Here is a 13927-nt window from a genome sequence, read left to right as displayed (position 1 = left end):
TGAACTTTGTAATAGTTTGAGGGCCACCGAAAAATCATGAATCCTTTAACTCAAGTTGACATAATGACTCAAGTTGATGGAATGACTAGAATTATATGTTTTAATTAGTTGGAGGGCTAAAACTTATCTATTAATAATTGGAGGCTAAAAGTTAAATTTTGTAATAATTTGAGAAATATTTTGCCCTAATATAATAAAAAAGCGTGCCTGTCTTAATGCAGGTCTTTCCTTCTTGGGTCTTTACGTTTTAGATGGTAAAGAATTAATGTTTATCCCACGCCTTGATATGATTCACGAATGACAATGGTAGAGAACATGATTTACTTGTGAGGGAAGAAAGGAAAGAGATGTTTATTAGGTATAGACGAGGAACATTGAAGAAAAGGCATTTTAAATTTTGTCAACTTGAGAATTATAATCTGAAATTCCTAAGCTCCTAATTGTATATCTAAATACAGCAAGCGAGTTAAGTGCAAATTAAGTAATCGGGTGGAAGAGAAGACGACGATGTTATAGCTGTCCTATATAGTTGCTAGTTTCTTGGCCACTTCATGCTTAACCAAGTTGTATCATATATAATCTTGAAATTAATTTCACTTGCAAACGATGACGTTAAGTGTGGAGTTGGCCTTTAGTTTGGCCAAAACAAGATAAGTTTGATCTTAGTTAACGAGAGCCGACTGTGCCATCAAAAACAGGATTGACACTGTTGACAATTCGCCAACAATTTTTTTTTTTTTTTTTTCAAAAGTAGCCATCTAAATATAGATATGACTAATGATTATGACCATAAACGTTAAATATAAGTACGGGTGACGTTTTGATGAGCTACATACCATCATGTTTCTTAGTTGCATCACTTCTTCTCCCTCTTTTTTTTTTTAATGACCAAATAGAATTTGACTAATGATTACTTAATTTCCATGCCTCGTATTATTCTACTACTACTTAGCCACGGAAACACTCGTGATCATCCAGAGAAGAAAGGTAATACTAATACGTACGTTGTATCATTATCCTATTATGGTGGCTAGTTGTCTTTTTTGAAGGAAATGATGGTGGCTAGTTTAATGACATACTCCAATTGAGAAAAGTGATTAATTACGGCTAAGTACCAAGAGCTGACCTGAGTTTGTAGAAAAACAAAGAAACGAAGGCTGACAAATAAGCCACTCCTCATATATATATGTACGAAGAAACGATGGATGGATGCAGCGCTTATCACTTATTGCAGTCGCGATTCAATGCACAACAAAATATTATACTGCCATATAAATCTCGGCCATATATTTTAATAAGCACCTGGTCTTCATTAATAGCGGAAGGCCAAGATCTTCATAATATAGTAAAATCTTTCCTAATTATAGCGGATTATGTTATGCGAAATAGCAGCACCCTGCCCGTTGAACAGGAACAAAAGTCGTGGGACAAAAGCAGCAATGAGTTCTTCTTCTGGTTACTACCTCCTCTCTGTCTTCCTTCCACTGCTTAACCTCGTTCAAGTCAATTGATGCTTAACTTCACAACTACACCATTCAATATTGATTAACGAGTGGGGTGACAGGCCTGTGTACCTCGTTGAGATCAGACACCTCGTTGGGTTACTAAACTTTTGAATGATTAAAATGATGTTTGTGTTAATATCTTGTTGGTAGATATTAAAAACACAAAAAAAAAAAAAGGATTAAATCTGGATTGAGACAACGATCCTTAACCAGAACTAGTTGCTTTTGCACTAAGCCTTCATTCCACGGTTCTAGGGAGAGGAGAACCAAGTGGTGCTTTAGAAATGTCCCAAGTGACAGTTTTGGAGTTCCATCACTACTGTATTTGATTTTTATTATGAGACTAAAAATTCATGTGAAATGACGACATTTATTAAGTGATTGTACTGAATTTTGTGATTTTTGCTCATCCATGATATGCATCTCCTTGGGCGATTCTTTTTTCCGGGCCATTGATGGTTTTCTGAGCATTGAAGCCCATGAATAGGTTGATAGTCTTGAGCCCCCGTAGATCAAGTCCAAGAAGTGGCAAACAACAATGTCCATCTAAGGAGGGCCAATTTAGAGCTTAAACTATTCTAATGTGGGATGATAAACCTTTGACCTTTTTTCTACTACTATCATAAACCAATTTTACTCCTACGCCGCGTGGCATTTTTTGGATGGATGGACATGTTGTCATATTTGTCACAAATACGTCTTCTATAACTTTAAAAAAGAAATATATTGTTGAAATATATTACAATTTTATATCTCCGTACCCAACCGCTGTTAAAATTGTTGACTAGGAATTTGATGTCTCGTCTAGCGTATTAGAGTTCAAATTTGATTGTCAAGTTTGTGGATAAGAAGCGATTAGGGGAGGGGGAAGGTAAAAAAGAAAAAAAAATTGATATTCGTATAATCTTACTTACCATCTTAATTTTCATTTGGACAGCAGTCTTTAAAAAATGAATGTCAGTTAAATAGGTCAATTAAATAGGTGTGTGAATGTCATATCTAACTTGAAAACACATTTATCAACCGCTCTTCCATCGTCAAAAACCAATATTTATCCATAAAAGGTAGGGGTGAGAATCGAATTCGAATTCGATAATTCGGTAGATTGAAATCGGTAATTTTCGGTAAATGATTCTCGAAATATTCGACCTAATTCGCATTTGAAATAGAAAATATCGAATTCGAATTCAATCCGAATTCAATTCGGAAAACAGAAAGTTACCGATTTAACCGAATTCCAGGAAACTGCTTCTTTGACCATTTTTCATCAGCAAACAGCACGTTACCATAACAAGGCAAATGCCCGATTAGAAACCATAAAGCAGAGCCAGATATCTAAAAAAGAAAACGTACGTTATCTCATGATTATTGAAAATTGGTTTGTCTGTCTACTTTCTTTTTTATCAATCCCATTGCCAAATTTCTCAAGCCTTACATCCGTTTTACTACCTTATCATTTTAGGAAACCCCAAGAGCTGGCCAGTGGGTGTACATTAAAGAAATCAATTGCCATTGATGAAGACCGCCCCCTCCTCCTCTCTTCCTCTGATAATTAATATTTCTGTCCTCACTTGAAAGACGCCAAATAGGAAACAAACAAAAAACTAGAGAATCCATGTCTAACCTCTTATTCAATGAGTAGTTCTAATTTTCAACCAAACCTTTAAATGGACCGGCTGGTGGAGGTGTGACTTGCGAGGAGCCGGCTGGAGAAGGCTTAGCCGCTTAGGGTTTCTATCTTCAGTTGAGAAACCAGAAACATAAAGCAAAAAGCAAGCAGAATGAGAAACGGATAAAGTTAGGGGTGAGCCTTTCTGTAATTGAGGAGAGGAGAGGAGAAACTCAGAAACAGCTTAGGCTTTAGACTTCAGTGGGCGGCGGTGCAAAGGAACGAGAGGAAGAGGAAGGCAGAAATAGTGAAATTAGAAAGTGTACCAATTAGGGTACTGAAATTGGAACATATATCCAGACATATTATTTCCTATTTAACTTTGTTCGGAATTTCGAATTTGAAAACGGTAATATTTTACTGTTTTATCGAAATAAATTCGAATTCGGTAAATCCGAATTCAAAAACTCCAAAATCATTTTCGATCCTTATTCGATTCTTACTAATTCGATATCACCGATTTACCTATTTCAAATTACCAAATTCAAATCGATTTCGATCGGTAATTTGGTAATTATCGCAATTGCTCATCCCTAATAAAAGGTTTTAGAGTTAAACTTTGCCCAAGGAAACACCCCTAAAAGGATAGCTTTCTTTAGAGTCCTGTTCAATATTATCAAACGCCATATTCCACATTTTCCCATGGACGCTAGCTCCACAAGCCACGCGTCACACTGTCGAAGAGTAAAACTCTTCCCTGTCCAGGTGTCACAAAGTACCCCTTCCCTTTTGCCGGGCGACCCATATAAATGCTTCGCAATGCCCGAATCTCCACTACGCCTCCCCGGAATATACCAAACAAAAATGCATCGGGTCAAATTCTCCCTCCGATTCCTGAAACCCAATTCACACAATTACCTAAAACCCAGACCGTTTTCAACCCATTTAGAAAATGCCGGGTCCATGGCTTGCCACCTGAAGGCCCGGTCCGTAATCCGGTTCAAAGGACCCGACACTGTCAAGTTCTTGCAAGGCTTAGTCACCAACGATGTGCGCAGGCTTAGCGAACCTTCAACTGACAATCGGAGCTTCGGCGCCGTTGGAACGCCGAACTTCCCGGGTGTGGCAGTGCCACCGGTATACGCAGCTTTATTGACTGCACAAGGGAGGTTTATGCACGACATGTTTCTTTACAGGCCGCCCCAACCAGATGAGAAGCTCAACAGTACCGGGTCAGGTCCTGGGCCTATCCCGGAAGAGTTGGAGCTCTTTGCTGACGTAGATGCTTCTTCTTTGGATGAACTGTTGGAAGTATTAAAAAAGTGAGCTTTTTTTTTTCGTGGATATATGGATTCTGTTAGACTTTGATGATTTAGTTTGATTGCCTAAATGAACTTTTAGATTGCATTAACTGCATTTAATTTAAATGTGATATCTGCTATTATTTAGCGAAGTCTTTTAGTTTATCTCCTAGTAAAATATACTTGTTTGTACTGCTGGGTTTTTTTTTCCTCTAAGAAAAAACGAGGGTTAGAATATATGGCAATGATTGGCTGGCGCTTTGTTGAGTATTTAGCATAAATCTTTGCTTTTTATAAGTTGTTTGTTGTTTGTGTTGATTTTTGGTGGATAAGATTATGTAGTCTATTCCTTTATTGCTGCAATGCTCTGACTCACTTGAGGACAAGCCAATGCAGGGGAAATGATCTTGGTTTCAGATGCAATTGCTCCTCCTTGTCTAATCGAGCCATTGGAAAGAAGTCGGATAAGTGATGTTGTTGCTTTTTAGATAAGCCAGTATATCTAAGAATGTAGAGTGAGTCAATTTCAATTTATTTTTTAACTAGCCAGAAGGGGCAGAAGTGGTGGCATCATATGTCTTTGTAGGTAAATAAGAAACTTATTATCTTAACCATCGGTCTTGTGAGTAGCCAAAGAGTCGGAAACATGACACGATGAGGAGTAGGAAGAGATTGTTTTTGGAGACAGTCTTCTGTTTATTCATGTGCGTGATGCCTACTATAGACTTTTCATGACGAGAGAAAATCTTCCTTTCCCGTATTGTTCTGATCACTCTTCAGCTTACTTTGACTTCGTTTACTAGTGAAGGAAATACCCTCTATGGTAGTTTCATATTCTCAAGTATTGCAATAATGAAATGCTAATATTACATTTGTACGTGAAAATTAAGTGTATTCTTAAGGACAATAATGGGTCTGACCAAATCAGTAAGTGTAGTGCAAAAGCTTTTGGATATAGGTCATTTATTATTTAGTGAAATGCTGTATAAGCTCTGAGTCCCAGGATTTTGTACCAAAATGGACTCTTACACTCTTTTGGCATTATCAGTTCATTGATAGAGCCATTTAGAGGATTTTTTTGGTTTTAAATTATTTTTCATCTGAGTGCTGCAGATATCGATTGCGGTCCAAAGTTGATATCGACAGTGTTGCAGAAGATTTCTCCTGCTGGCAAAGATTTGGTTGGAACCTTAGTGAGAAGTCCTCATCTGCTGAAGAACCAGAAGCTGCATCAGTTGGGTGGGGTGGTTCTGTTGATCACGCAGGAGTGGCATCTTCAGGGGGGAATAAATGTGGATGGGAATGGTATAAGGATCCAAGATTAGATTGCCTTGGATTTAGGGGAATTTTTCCTTCCAATGAAACAGGTAAGTTTGTTGGTGGCCTACCTGTATTCTATTTCCCTTCTTTTTCCATGTATTTATTTCAGACGTGTGAGCGTGTGTGTGTGTTGGCATACGATAAGGCAAGAAAGTCACTTTGATGTGGGAAAAGATTTGATTGCTGGAAGCTGGCATTTTGGTTAGTTAAATCATAAACTTGTTAGGTACATCTTTTGGTTGATCAAGAATGTACGCGTGAACTTTGTTGCAGCACCTCTAGTTGAAGCAGATAAAGAAGCTGATGAAAAGCACTATCTTCTGTGGAGATTAGAGAAGGGAGTTGCAGAAGGACCCTCAGAGATTCCAAAAGGTGCATCTTAAAAGTGTCTTGCTTTTACACCCTTTTTTTTTTTTTTTAATGGGTGACTGCAACTTGCTCTTCTTCACTTGCAGAAATGTTTTTGCATGGTTCTATATGTATGAATTCACATCCTCTTATTCCAATTGAGAGCACGTTTTTTTGAGAAAAATCCAGTATCTTTTAACTCGAGTTTCCCTTTGTTTTTCTTTTGGTCAGTGGGGTAACAGAATATTTTACACCTTATTCTATATGATTGTATCATAATTTTCAGGCGAGGCGATTCCCCTCGAATACAACCTGGCTGGTTTAAATGGTATTAGCTTTGACAAAGGGTGTTATGTAGGGCAAGAATTGATTGCCCGTACACATCACCGTGGTGTCATTCGAAAGAGATTGCTTCCTTTACGATTTCTGGATGATCAAGGAAGGGGTAAGTTTATCTTGATTTCAGGTTCTATGGTCTGCTTATTTTCTGCGCATATCTCAACTATTTTCTTTTCTGCTCCTAAAGAGGTGGGAGAAAAAGTAGTTCCACAGTCGGAAGTAATTGATGTAGCATCTCGAAAGAAGGTCGGGACCGTCACAACTGCACTTGGCTCCCGTGGTCTTGGCCTTCTACGCTTGGAGGAAGCCTTTAAAGGGGCAGGCTTTCTGGCCATACAAGGACAAGATGGTGTCAGGGTCAAGTCTAACAGACCAGAATGGTGGCCTGCTGAGTGGTATTTAGATCATCAACAGAGTGCAGCAGCTTAGGAATTTAATTGCAGAAGCTGAATATCCTTCTTCCTTCGTGGTTCTTTAGCTTACCTTTAGCTTCTTCTGTAGTAAGTGAAGATTAGTGACTTTCTGCCGAAAGGGAAATAAGAGGAGCTGCTTACCAATTTCGCAGCTAGTATGCGATATCAATTTTGTACGTCGTATTAACTGAACCAAGGGAGCCAACCTTTGGATCGGTAGCTGGATATTGGACAGGCTTGTCAATGTTAGTAATAAATGTTCAAGTACTCGAATGATAGTTAGAAAGTTGAGTTTCTGAGAAGGAAATTATGAAGGTGAATTAGAACTTGGACAGCAACCACTGGGTTCACAGTTGTATGCCTTCAAACAAAGGAATTTGAGTTATCTGTTTTTGCCCACGTTTGTTACCGTCCAAAATAGAACTTCAAATATGCAAAATTTTGATTTAAAAACCAAGTAGCCTTCAAACATAGGTCTCAGTCACATCCTCTTCCACGCTATAATTACACACACAGTTCATCCTTCAGTGGGGACAGCCAAAGGTTGGTTAGTGTTCACCTTGGCAATGTAACATGGAAGGGGAGTGGACCTGAAAGTTCTATCATCAGTCAATTCAGCAAAATACGATACATGCTCTGTTGGCTCACCTACTCTCATTCTACAGTCTACCCCACCAATTATTTCTCTCCTCCAAAACGCTCCTCCCGACTTTTTCTTCTACCTGTACAGCTCGCTCTGTGAAGAACAGGACTGATTATGACACTTGGATATCTTTCCCACACGAGCAGGCACAATAGATGATGATGATTGAGGGGCTTGTTCATCACTCAATGAGCAGCCAGCTACTCTAGCATCAGTAGTGTGTTTTTTGTCATCATCTGTGATTCTCTGATTTTGATAGATGTCCAGCAGCTAACCATCTGAAGACCTGTTCAGTTCTTGAATTACTGAAGCAATACTTGGCCTGCCGTCTGGACTTTCATTCGTGCAATCCAGTGCAATTTTAGTGAGCCTGCTTGCTTCATATTTGGAATAGTTGCCTTTGAGATTAGGGTCGATAAAGTCCTCGAACTTGCAAGATTCAGCTTCCAGCAGTATAGAATTGGTAAGCTTTCGTCTACCAGAGAGTATTTGAAGTATAATCACTCCGAATGCATACACATCACTCTTCTCCGTAAAGCGGCCGGTGGTAATGTACTCAGGGGCCATATAACCCAATGCTGCACTGACCTTGAGGGCAGAGTAAACAACGTCGTCGGCCAGGAGTTTCAGAAGGCCGCAGTCCGATATCAATGGGGTAAACTGTTCATCAACAAGGACTTTCTCAACAGATATGTTCTGGTGGACCATGGGAAGCTTGTTTTGTTCGCTGCTGTGTAGATATCCTATACCTGTTTCAATGAAAAAATAAAATTATATTCCAACAATAAGGCAGAGGAAAAAATCCGCAACAGGAAATACAGAACTGACTTTTAATATTCGTGATCTTAGCATTTCAGACCTACAGTAAATGGTCAAAGAAAGGAGGGAGAAAACATAACATAAGTGTTCATTTTTTCAGGGGAAGGGACCAGACTAGTAAAAGAACCAACGTCAAGAAGTGAGCCATCACTTCAAAATGCTGAAGCATTAAAGTCCCAAGTTTATTGGAATTTAGCGCAAGGACATTACCAGCTATCCTGCCTCGCGCATTACTCTCAATGAGTTTCAGAAAATAACTAGAGAGAGAGAAGAGTTCCTTTTTAATCTGTAGATAGATCTAGGGGAATCACAAGACCAACTATGCTACGTCCCATTAGAGATTTCTCATTTACATCCCTTGAAAATACTGAAACGTGTGAAGAACAGAAATGACACAGGTGATTGATTGAAAGAAGCATGCAACTGAAACACATTCTTGACATGTCTTGACATTCGGATTCTACAATCTCTTATTATAGATCGCAAGACAAACTGAGGCTTCTATTCAAAAACTTGTCAACAAAATGCAATTAAAAGTCTGTTTTTCAAACAATGGCAAATGCAACAGGGAAACACTCGTGAACAAATTGAAGTAAAGAGGACTTTGATCTTGGTGTATTTAACTCCAACAACCAAGCAAAGAATCTATTACAGCAGAAGGAATATAGGAACCTGTCGGAAAAAAAAAAAAGATTGACAACAAAGCATACATAGACAAATGTGACAAACATGCAGCTGTAAAGTTTAGCAGCCAGCAGCAAATAAAGATGAGCATAGGCTCATAGCAAGAGAAGAAAGACCATACCACTTGTGCCTATATATGAAACTAAAATCTTTAGCATGCTAGCAGAGTACCAGCACAGTGCCAAACTGAGGCTGGAGAATGAAGACATAAAACTCTAAGCAAAGAAAGAAAAAGGAACACAATTTGAAGCAATAAACTTGTGATTAAGATTTCGGCAAACTAACCTTTTGCAATCCCATTAATGACAGAAACCCTAGTGGCCCAGTCAAGAATACTGCTCCTATCATCTTCCACATCAAGATACTGTGACAGATTACCCCTGGAAGCAAAATCATAGATGAGGAAACACTCACCCCTACCCTTTGAACAACAGAATCCCCTTAGTCTAACAAGATTTTCATGTTTAAGAGAGGTCAATAAGTTCAATCCCTTCATGAATTCTGCTTCTTCTGACTTGCAGCTAGTCACGTTGATGCTCTTTATAGCAACTACGGAACCATCTTTTAAAATTCCTTTGTAGACGAATGAAACTTTGCTTTTTCCCAACAGGTTCATCTCTGAGAAGTGCTGAGTTGCTGATTCAATCTCATCTAAATTAAACTTAAGGCCCTTTGGGAGCTCTGTAGGACACAAGCCATGGCAGTTCTGCTCTGCAATCATTTGGTCCCATCCTTTGGAATACTCGAGACAAACCAGTGGCGAGGGACTTCTGCAAGATTCCTTTATCTGTCCTATGCTGCAACGGTCATCAGAAATGTCGGAAGTGTTTCCAATTCTTTGCTTTTGTCGGCGATGCCGAAAAATGCTCAGAAATGCAGCAATCATCAATGAACCTGTGAGAGCAGTTACCCCAGAAACAATTGCTATTCTTGGAAGTTTGGATGAACTTGAGCAACGTGTTTGGTTGCAATGCACATGAACATAAGCAAACTGAGGTAGCGGGGAAGCATTATTGTTGGATGTAGGCGCCAATGGTGCCACTTGATTGATGTTTAGATTATCCCAAGCAGTGCAATTTCTCAAAGAAGTAAAGCCAACACCACATAAATCAGGATTATTTTCAAAATGAAACCCTTCATTCAACTTTTGCAAAGCTTCATTTGGATGGAGCGTCCCAAGATGATAGAAATTAGCAAGAAAGAAGAAAACAAAAAAAAATTAGCCTCAAAATGCAGGGTGCATCATTTCTTTTAAGCTACTCTTTTTTGTATGGAGGAAGAAAAATACGTTCGATGAAGTATCAACTCTTCAGACTAAAAGAACCGAAAGTCTGATGAACTCACCAGGAGGTACAACACCAGATAGGGTGTTATTTTGAACATCTAGAACCTCCAAATTAGGAGCACCAGCTAACGCAACAGGAATTGAACCAGAAAGTTGATTAAAGCTTAAATAAAGCCTTCTCAGCATACCCAGATTCCCTAAATTTGCAGGAATTGATCCAGTTAACCCATTGTATTCCAATGCAAGCACATTGAGCTTCCTCAAAAACCCCATCTCTGTAGGTATATTGCCCGTCAACTGGTTACCAGATAGCTGCAAAACTGACAAATACAAAATCAACAGATTTAGGAAGAGTAGAAAAACCCCTGAACCTTCAAGAGCCTCAAATAATTATGACCAGAAAACAAATTAAACCTTAGCATCGTCACGTAGATTTACAAAAAAAAAAGGAAATCTTGAGGAATTTCTTATGAAAGCAGTTATTTATGCACCAGGAACACAAAGTTCAAATAAAAGCCAGATTCATATAGTTATCAAATCAAACTGGAAGTTCAGCAATTCATCTACCTAGCTGGTATCCAGCTTCTCAAGCAAAATCCAACCTTTTTCACCCTTTTGTCACTTGACTAAATCGAGTAGCAACTATTCAAATGATTAAGGATTACTGCTCTAAATGATCTTGGAATTTCAGAAAAACAAGTCTTTCAAAACAACAACTTCGAAATTTCTTTCAAAACAACATAATAACACCAGATAGGGTGTTATTCAACTTCGAAATTTCAGAAAGACGGTAACCAGGCTGTCGTTGAACATCGCATACTTCTATATCACTAACCTTGGAGACTAGCCATGCTTCCAAGCTCAGGAGGAATCGTCCCAGAAAGATTATTTACATTCAGATAAAGATCATTCAGCTCGTTGAGATTAGCAATCTCTTTCGGAATCTGTCCAGTCAGAGAATTATAATGCAAGTACAATCCAGACAAGCACTCGAGTCTGGCCAGCGCCGGCGGCACTTTTCCGGTGAGCCCTTTACTCTGCAATGATATATTAGCAACTTTCCGGTGCTCATTACAAGCCACACCCAGAAACGTGCCTGCACACGGATCACCATCACTAGTCCACGAAGAAAGATACTTATTTTCCGGGTCCAAAGAAGTTTTTATGTCCATCAAAGCTCTCAGCTCGGCATTCCCATGAACAGGTCTGGAACAAGAAAATGCGAAGAAAATAAGGAGAACTAAGAGGAATTCGGAACTGCCCATCTCAGGGCCTGGTCTGAAAGTTGTAAAGAAACTATCTTTTTCACTGGGAGATCATTAACGTGAAGACTCAAGATTCAAGTTTCAACCGACCCATGTGATGCTCTGTAATGGGATTTGGATTCTGGTGTTTTCTTTTCTGAATAGGTTTGTTGTTCGTTTTTGGAATCAAATTCCTGGTTGTTTTGTGGCAAAGAAATGAGACTTTTTGTTAGAGTGAGAGAAGAGAGTTGGAAGTCGGGCTAGTGTGTGTTGTGTGTGAGAGACATAATGGGAGGGAGAACGACCGCGTATGCATATGTATACTGTTTTGTTTGGTTTGGTTTGTTTGTCAGAGGAAAAAGGTTGTAAGAAGTACGACTTCTTTCGGAGCGGGGAGAAACATCCAACCACTTCGGTTGGATTTCTCTGTTTTTCAAAAATAAAATTTTCAATAATATATAATATACAAATAGAAATAATTTTAAAATTTTTTTTAAAAGAATTTTCATATATATTACTATAATAAGTTTTTCAAAAATACACACAAAAATGTCTCTACTTAATACATTTTGCAAATGATTTAAGTACGTATGGTATCTGCATGTTGCCACACAGCTACACCAATCAAACTACGGGGGCTGTTTTGGCCGCGAGTTTGAAGCTCTGTTTTCAAACTCGGACCGGACCGGCCGGTCGAACCGGTTGAACCGGGAACCGGCCAGGTAGCCGGTCCGAGTCACATTAGAAAACCGGAAATTTAAAACCCGGTCAAAGCCGGTCAAAAACCGGGTTTGACCGGGTTTGACCGGGAAAAAACCGGTTTTTCCGGTTCAACAGTATTTTTTTAAAAAAAAAATTCAAACTTTTTAATATTATGTTTTGACCCCCTAAATTGTTAAAACTTATTGATATACCTCAAATATTTGATACTTTATAAATATTGTCCTAAAATTTGATGTTATTTTTCAATTAAATTCATAATTTTAATTCTAAACTTGTTAATATTTATTAAATAATATAAATTGCTACTTGATTGTTCTAATTTCTTTGTATTTTCTTATTAAATATATTTGAAACATCAAATATATATGAATATGCCTTTATTAATATCAATATATTATTAGATATTATATATATAACATTTTAATTTTAAAATAATTTTTATTTATGACGTCATCCGGTTCGACCCCTATCGACCCCCGGTCGAACCCATTGACCCCTGACCCCTGACCTCGGCCGAGTCGCTATCCGGTCCGGTTCTGAAAACATAGGTTTGAAGGGACTAATCCCAATATAGCTTGTTGCAGCCTTCGACACATGTTCCAAAGTAAGTTATAACCTAAACAAACTTTGAATTGATTCCACTTTGATTTGGATTATCTGCAGTATGCAATCATAATAGTGGTTGAAGAATAAGATTTATGGTCAGCATGGGTCGATTTTAAATTAGAAGAATGAGATAAGTTTGGAACACACATTAAAATGACAAGATTTGTTATTTTTTTGCACATAATTATTTTGACGTCTACATTTAAGGTGTTAGTACATACACATTAGATCTTAATTTAAGGGAGTAATGGGTGTGTTGGGTGGTACGAAAAAAAAGTATAAATGAGAAATTTTAAAATTGAAACTTTTTATTTAGATTAAATTTTTTTTTTTTAAAAAATATCATACGATTTAAGCTAATAACTAGGGACCTCATATCTTAAAAAAAAATGCAATGAGTGTCAATTTTGGGGTTTGTGCACGATAATTACGGATCAATGTGCATTTCGAGAGTTGAATCTTGTCTGTATAACTGTTTTGGATTGTTTTCAAAGAATTCTATGGTATTATTGGTAAATGGTACTATATGTCTTTGAGATTAGAAGCTCGCAGTTGAAAAATGTGTTGAAAAATTGATAGAATGCCTTTAAAAACTGTGCGTGTAGTATAGTTATTAAACCCAACCCGAGAAGGAATCCGGCGAAGGGGGTGGGTCAACGGGTTACTGGTTCAACCGGTGGGTGAGTGATTGAACCGGTGGGTCACTAAATATATTTAAATATTATATTTCATAATTTTTTATATAAGATATATGATATAAATTGTAATAAATAATGCCATAGTAAAAGCTCATTTAATTTAATTTGCTATAAAATAATTAATTCATATAAGAATCAATTAAATATAAAGTTATTTAGTAATACACCAAACTTCAAGTGTAAAATTTTATCTATATTTAGTGTAATAATGTAGCTTATTTATGAATTTTAAGTGTAAAAAATTATTAAATTAATATTTGTCTTTGAAATGAATTATGTAATGTGTTATTTTTGAAATTCATTTTATAAATTACAGAGTTTGGAGGGTACTAATTTTTATTAAAAGATTTCAAATAAATTTATTTTAGAGAAAAAAAAAGATAGAATTGA

The 13927-nt window shown here is 37.6% G+C and overlaps 2 protein-coding genes across 2 annotated transcripts; one reads left to right on the top strand and one right to left on the bottom strand.

Moving 5' to 3' along the window:
- Positions 1-3791: 3791 nt before the first annotated feature.
- Positions 3792-7234, top strand: LOC113707103 (putative transferase At4g12130, mitochondrial). Its single transcript, XM_072064145.1, has 5 exons — positions 3792-4436; positions 5529-5782; positions 6009-6107; positions 6370-6528; positions 6610-7234. The coding sequence occupies exons 1-5, from the start codon at positions 3817-3819 to the stop codon at positions 6849-6851; spliced, it is 1374 nt and encodes a 457-aa protein (XP_071920246.1). The 5' UTR covers positions 3792-3816; the 3' UTR covers positions 6852-7234.
- Positions 7235-7255: 21 nt separating this feature from the next.
- Positions 7256-11829, bottom strand: LOC113707102 (LRR receptor kinase SERK2-like). Its single transcript, XM_072064144.1, has 4 exons — positions 11102-11829; positions 10326-10586; positions 9267-10136; positions 7256-8227 (listed from the first exon to the last, which is right to left on the bottom strand). The coding sequence occupies exons 1-4, from the start codon at positions 11529-11531 to the stop codon at positions 7749-7751; spliced, it is 2040 nt and encodes a 679-aa protein (XP_071920245.1). The 5' UTR covers positions 11532-11829; the 3' UTR covers positions 7256-7748.
- Positions 11830-13927: the final 2098 nt, after the last annotated feature.

This window comes from Coffea arabica, chromosome 8c (genome assembly GCF_036785885.1).
Source record: "Coffea arabica cultivar ET-39 chromosome 8c, Coffea Arabica ET-39 HiFi, whole genome shotgun sequence".
Taxonomy (NCBI): Eukaryota; Viridiplantae; Streptophyta; class Magnoliopsida; order Gentianales; family Rubiaceae; genus Coffea; species Coffea arabica.
The sequence above is the reverse complement of the archived record's forward strand: the minus strand, read 5'-3'. Positions and strand labels throughout refer to the sequence as shown.

Coding starts and splice junctions, on each gene's coding strand:
- LOC113707103 (XM_072064145.1), top strand. CDS start 3,817: ATGGACGCTAGCTCCACAAGCCACGCGTCACACTGTCGAAGAGTAAAA. Junction 4,437..5,528: donor CTGTTGGAAGTATTAAAAAA/GTGAGCTTTTTT, acceptor TGAGTGCTGCAG/ATATCGATTGCGGTCCAAAG. Junction 6,108..6,369: donor ACCCTCAGAGATTCCAAAAG/GTGCATCTTAAA, acceptor CATAATTTTCAG/GCGAGGCGATTCCCCTCGAA.
- LOC113707102 (XM_072064144.1), bottom strand. CDS start 11,531: ATGGGCAGTTCCGAATTCCTCTTAGTTCTCCTTATTTTCTTCGCATTT. Junction 10,587..11,101: donor AAGCATGGCTAGTCTCCAAG/GTTAGTGATATA, acceptor TGTATTTGTCAG/TTTTGCAGCTATCTGGTAAC. Junction 10,137..10,325: donor ATCTGGTGTTGTACCTCCTG/GTGAGTTCATCA, acceptor ATCCAAATGAAG/CTTTGCAAAAGTTGAATGAA.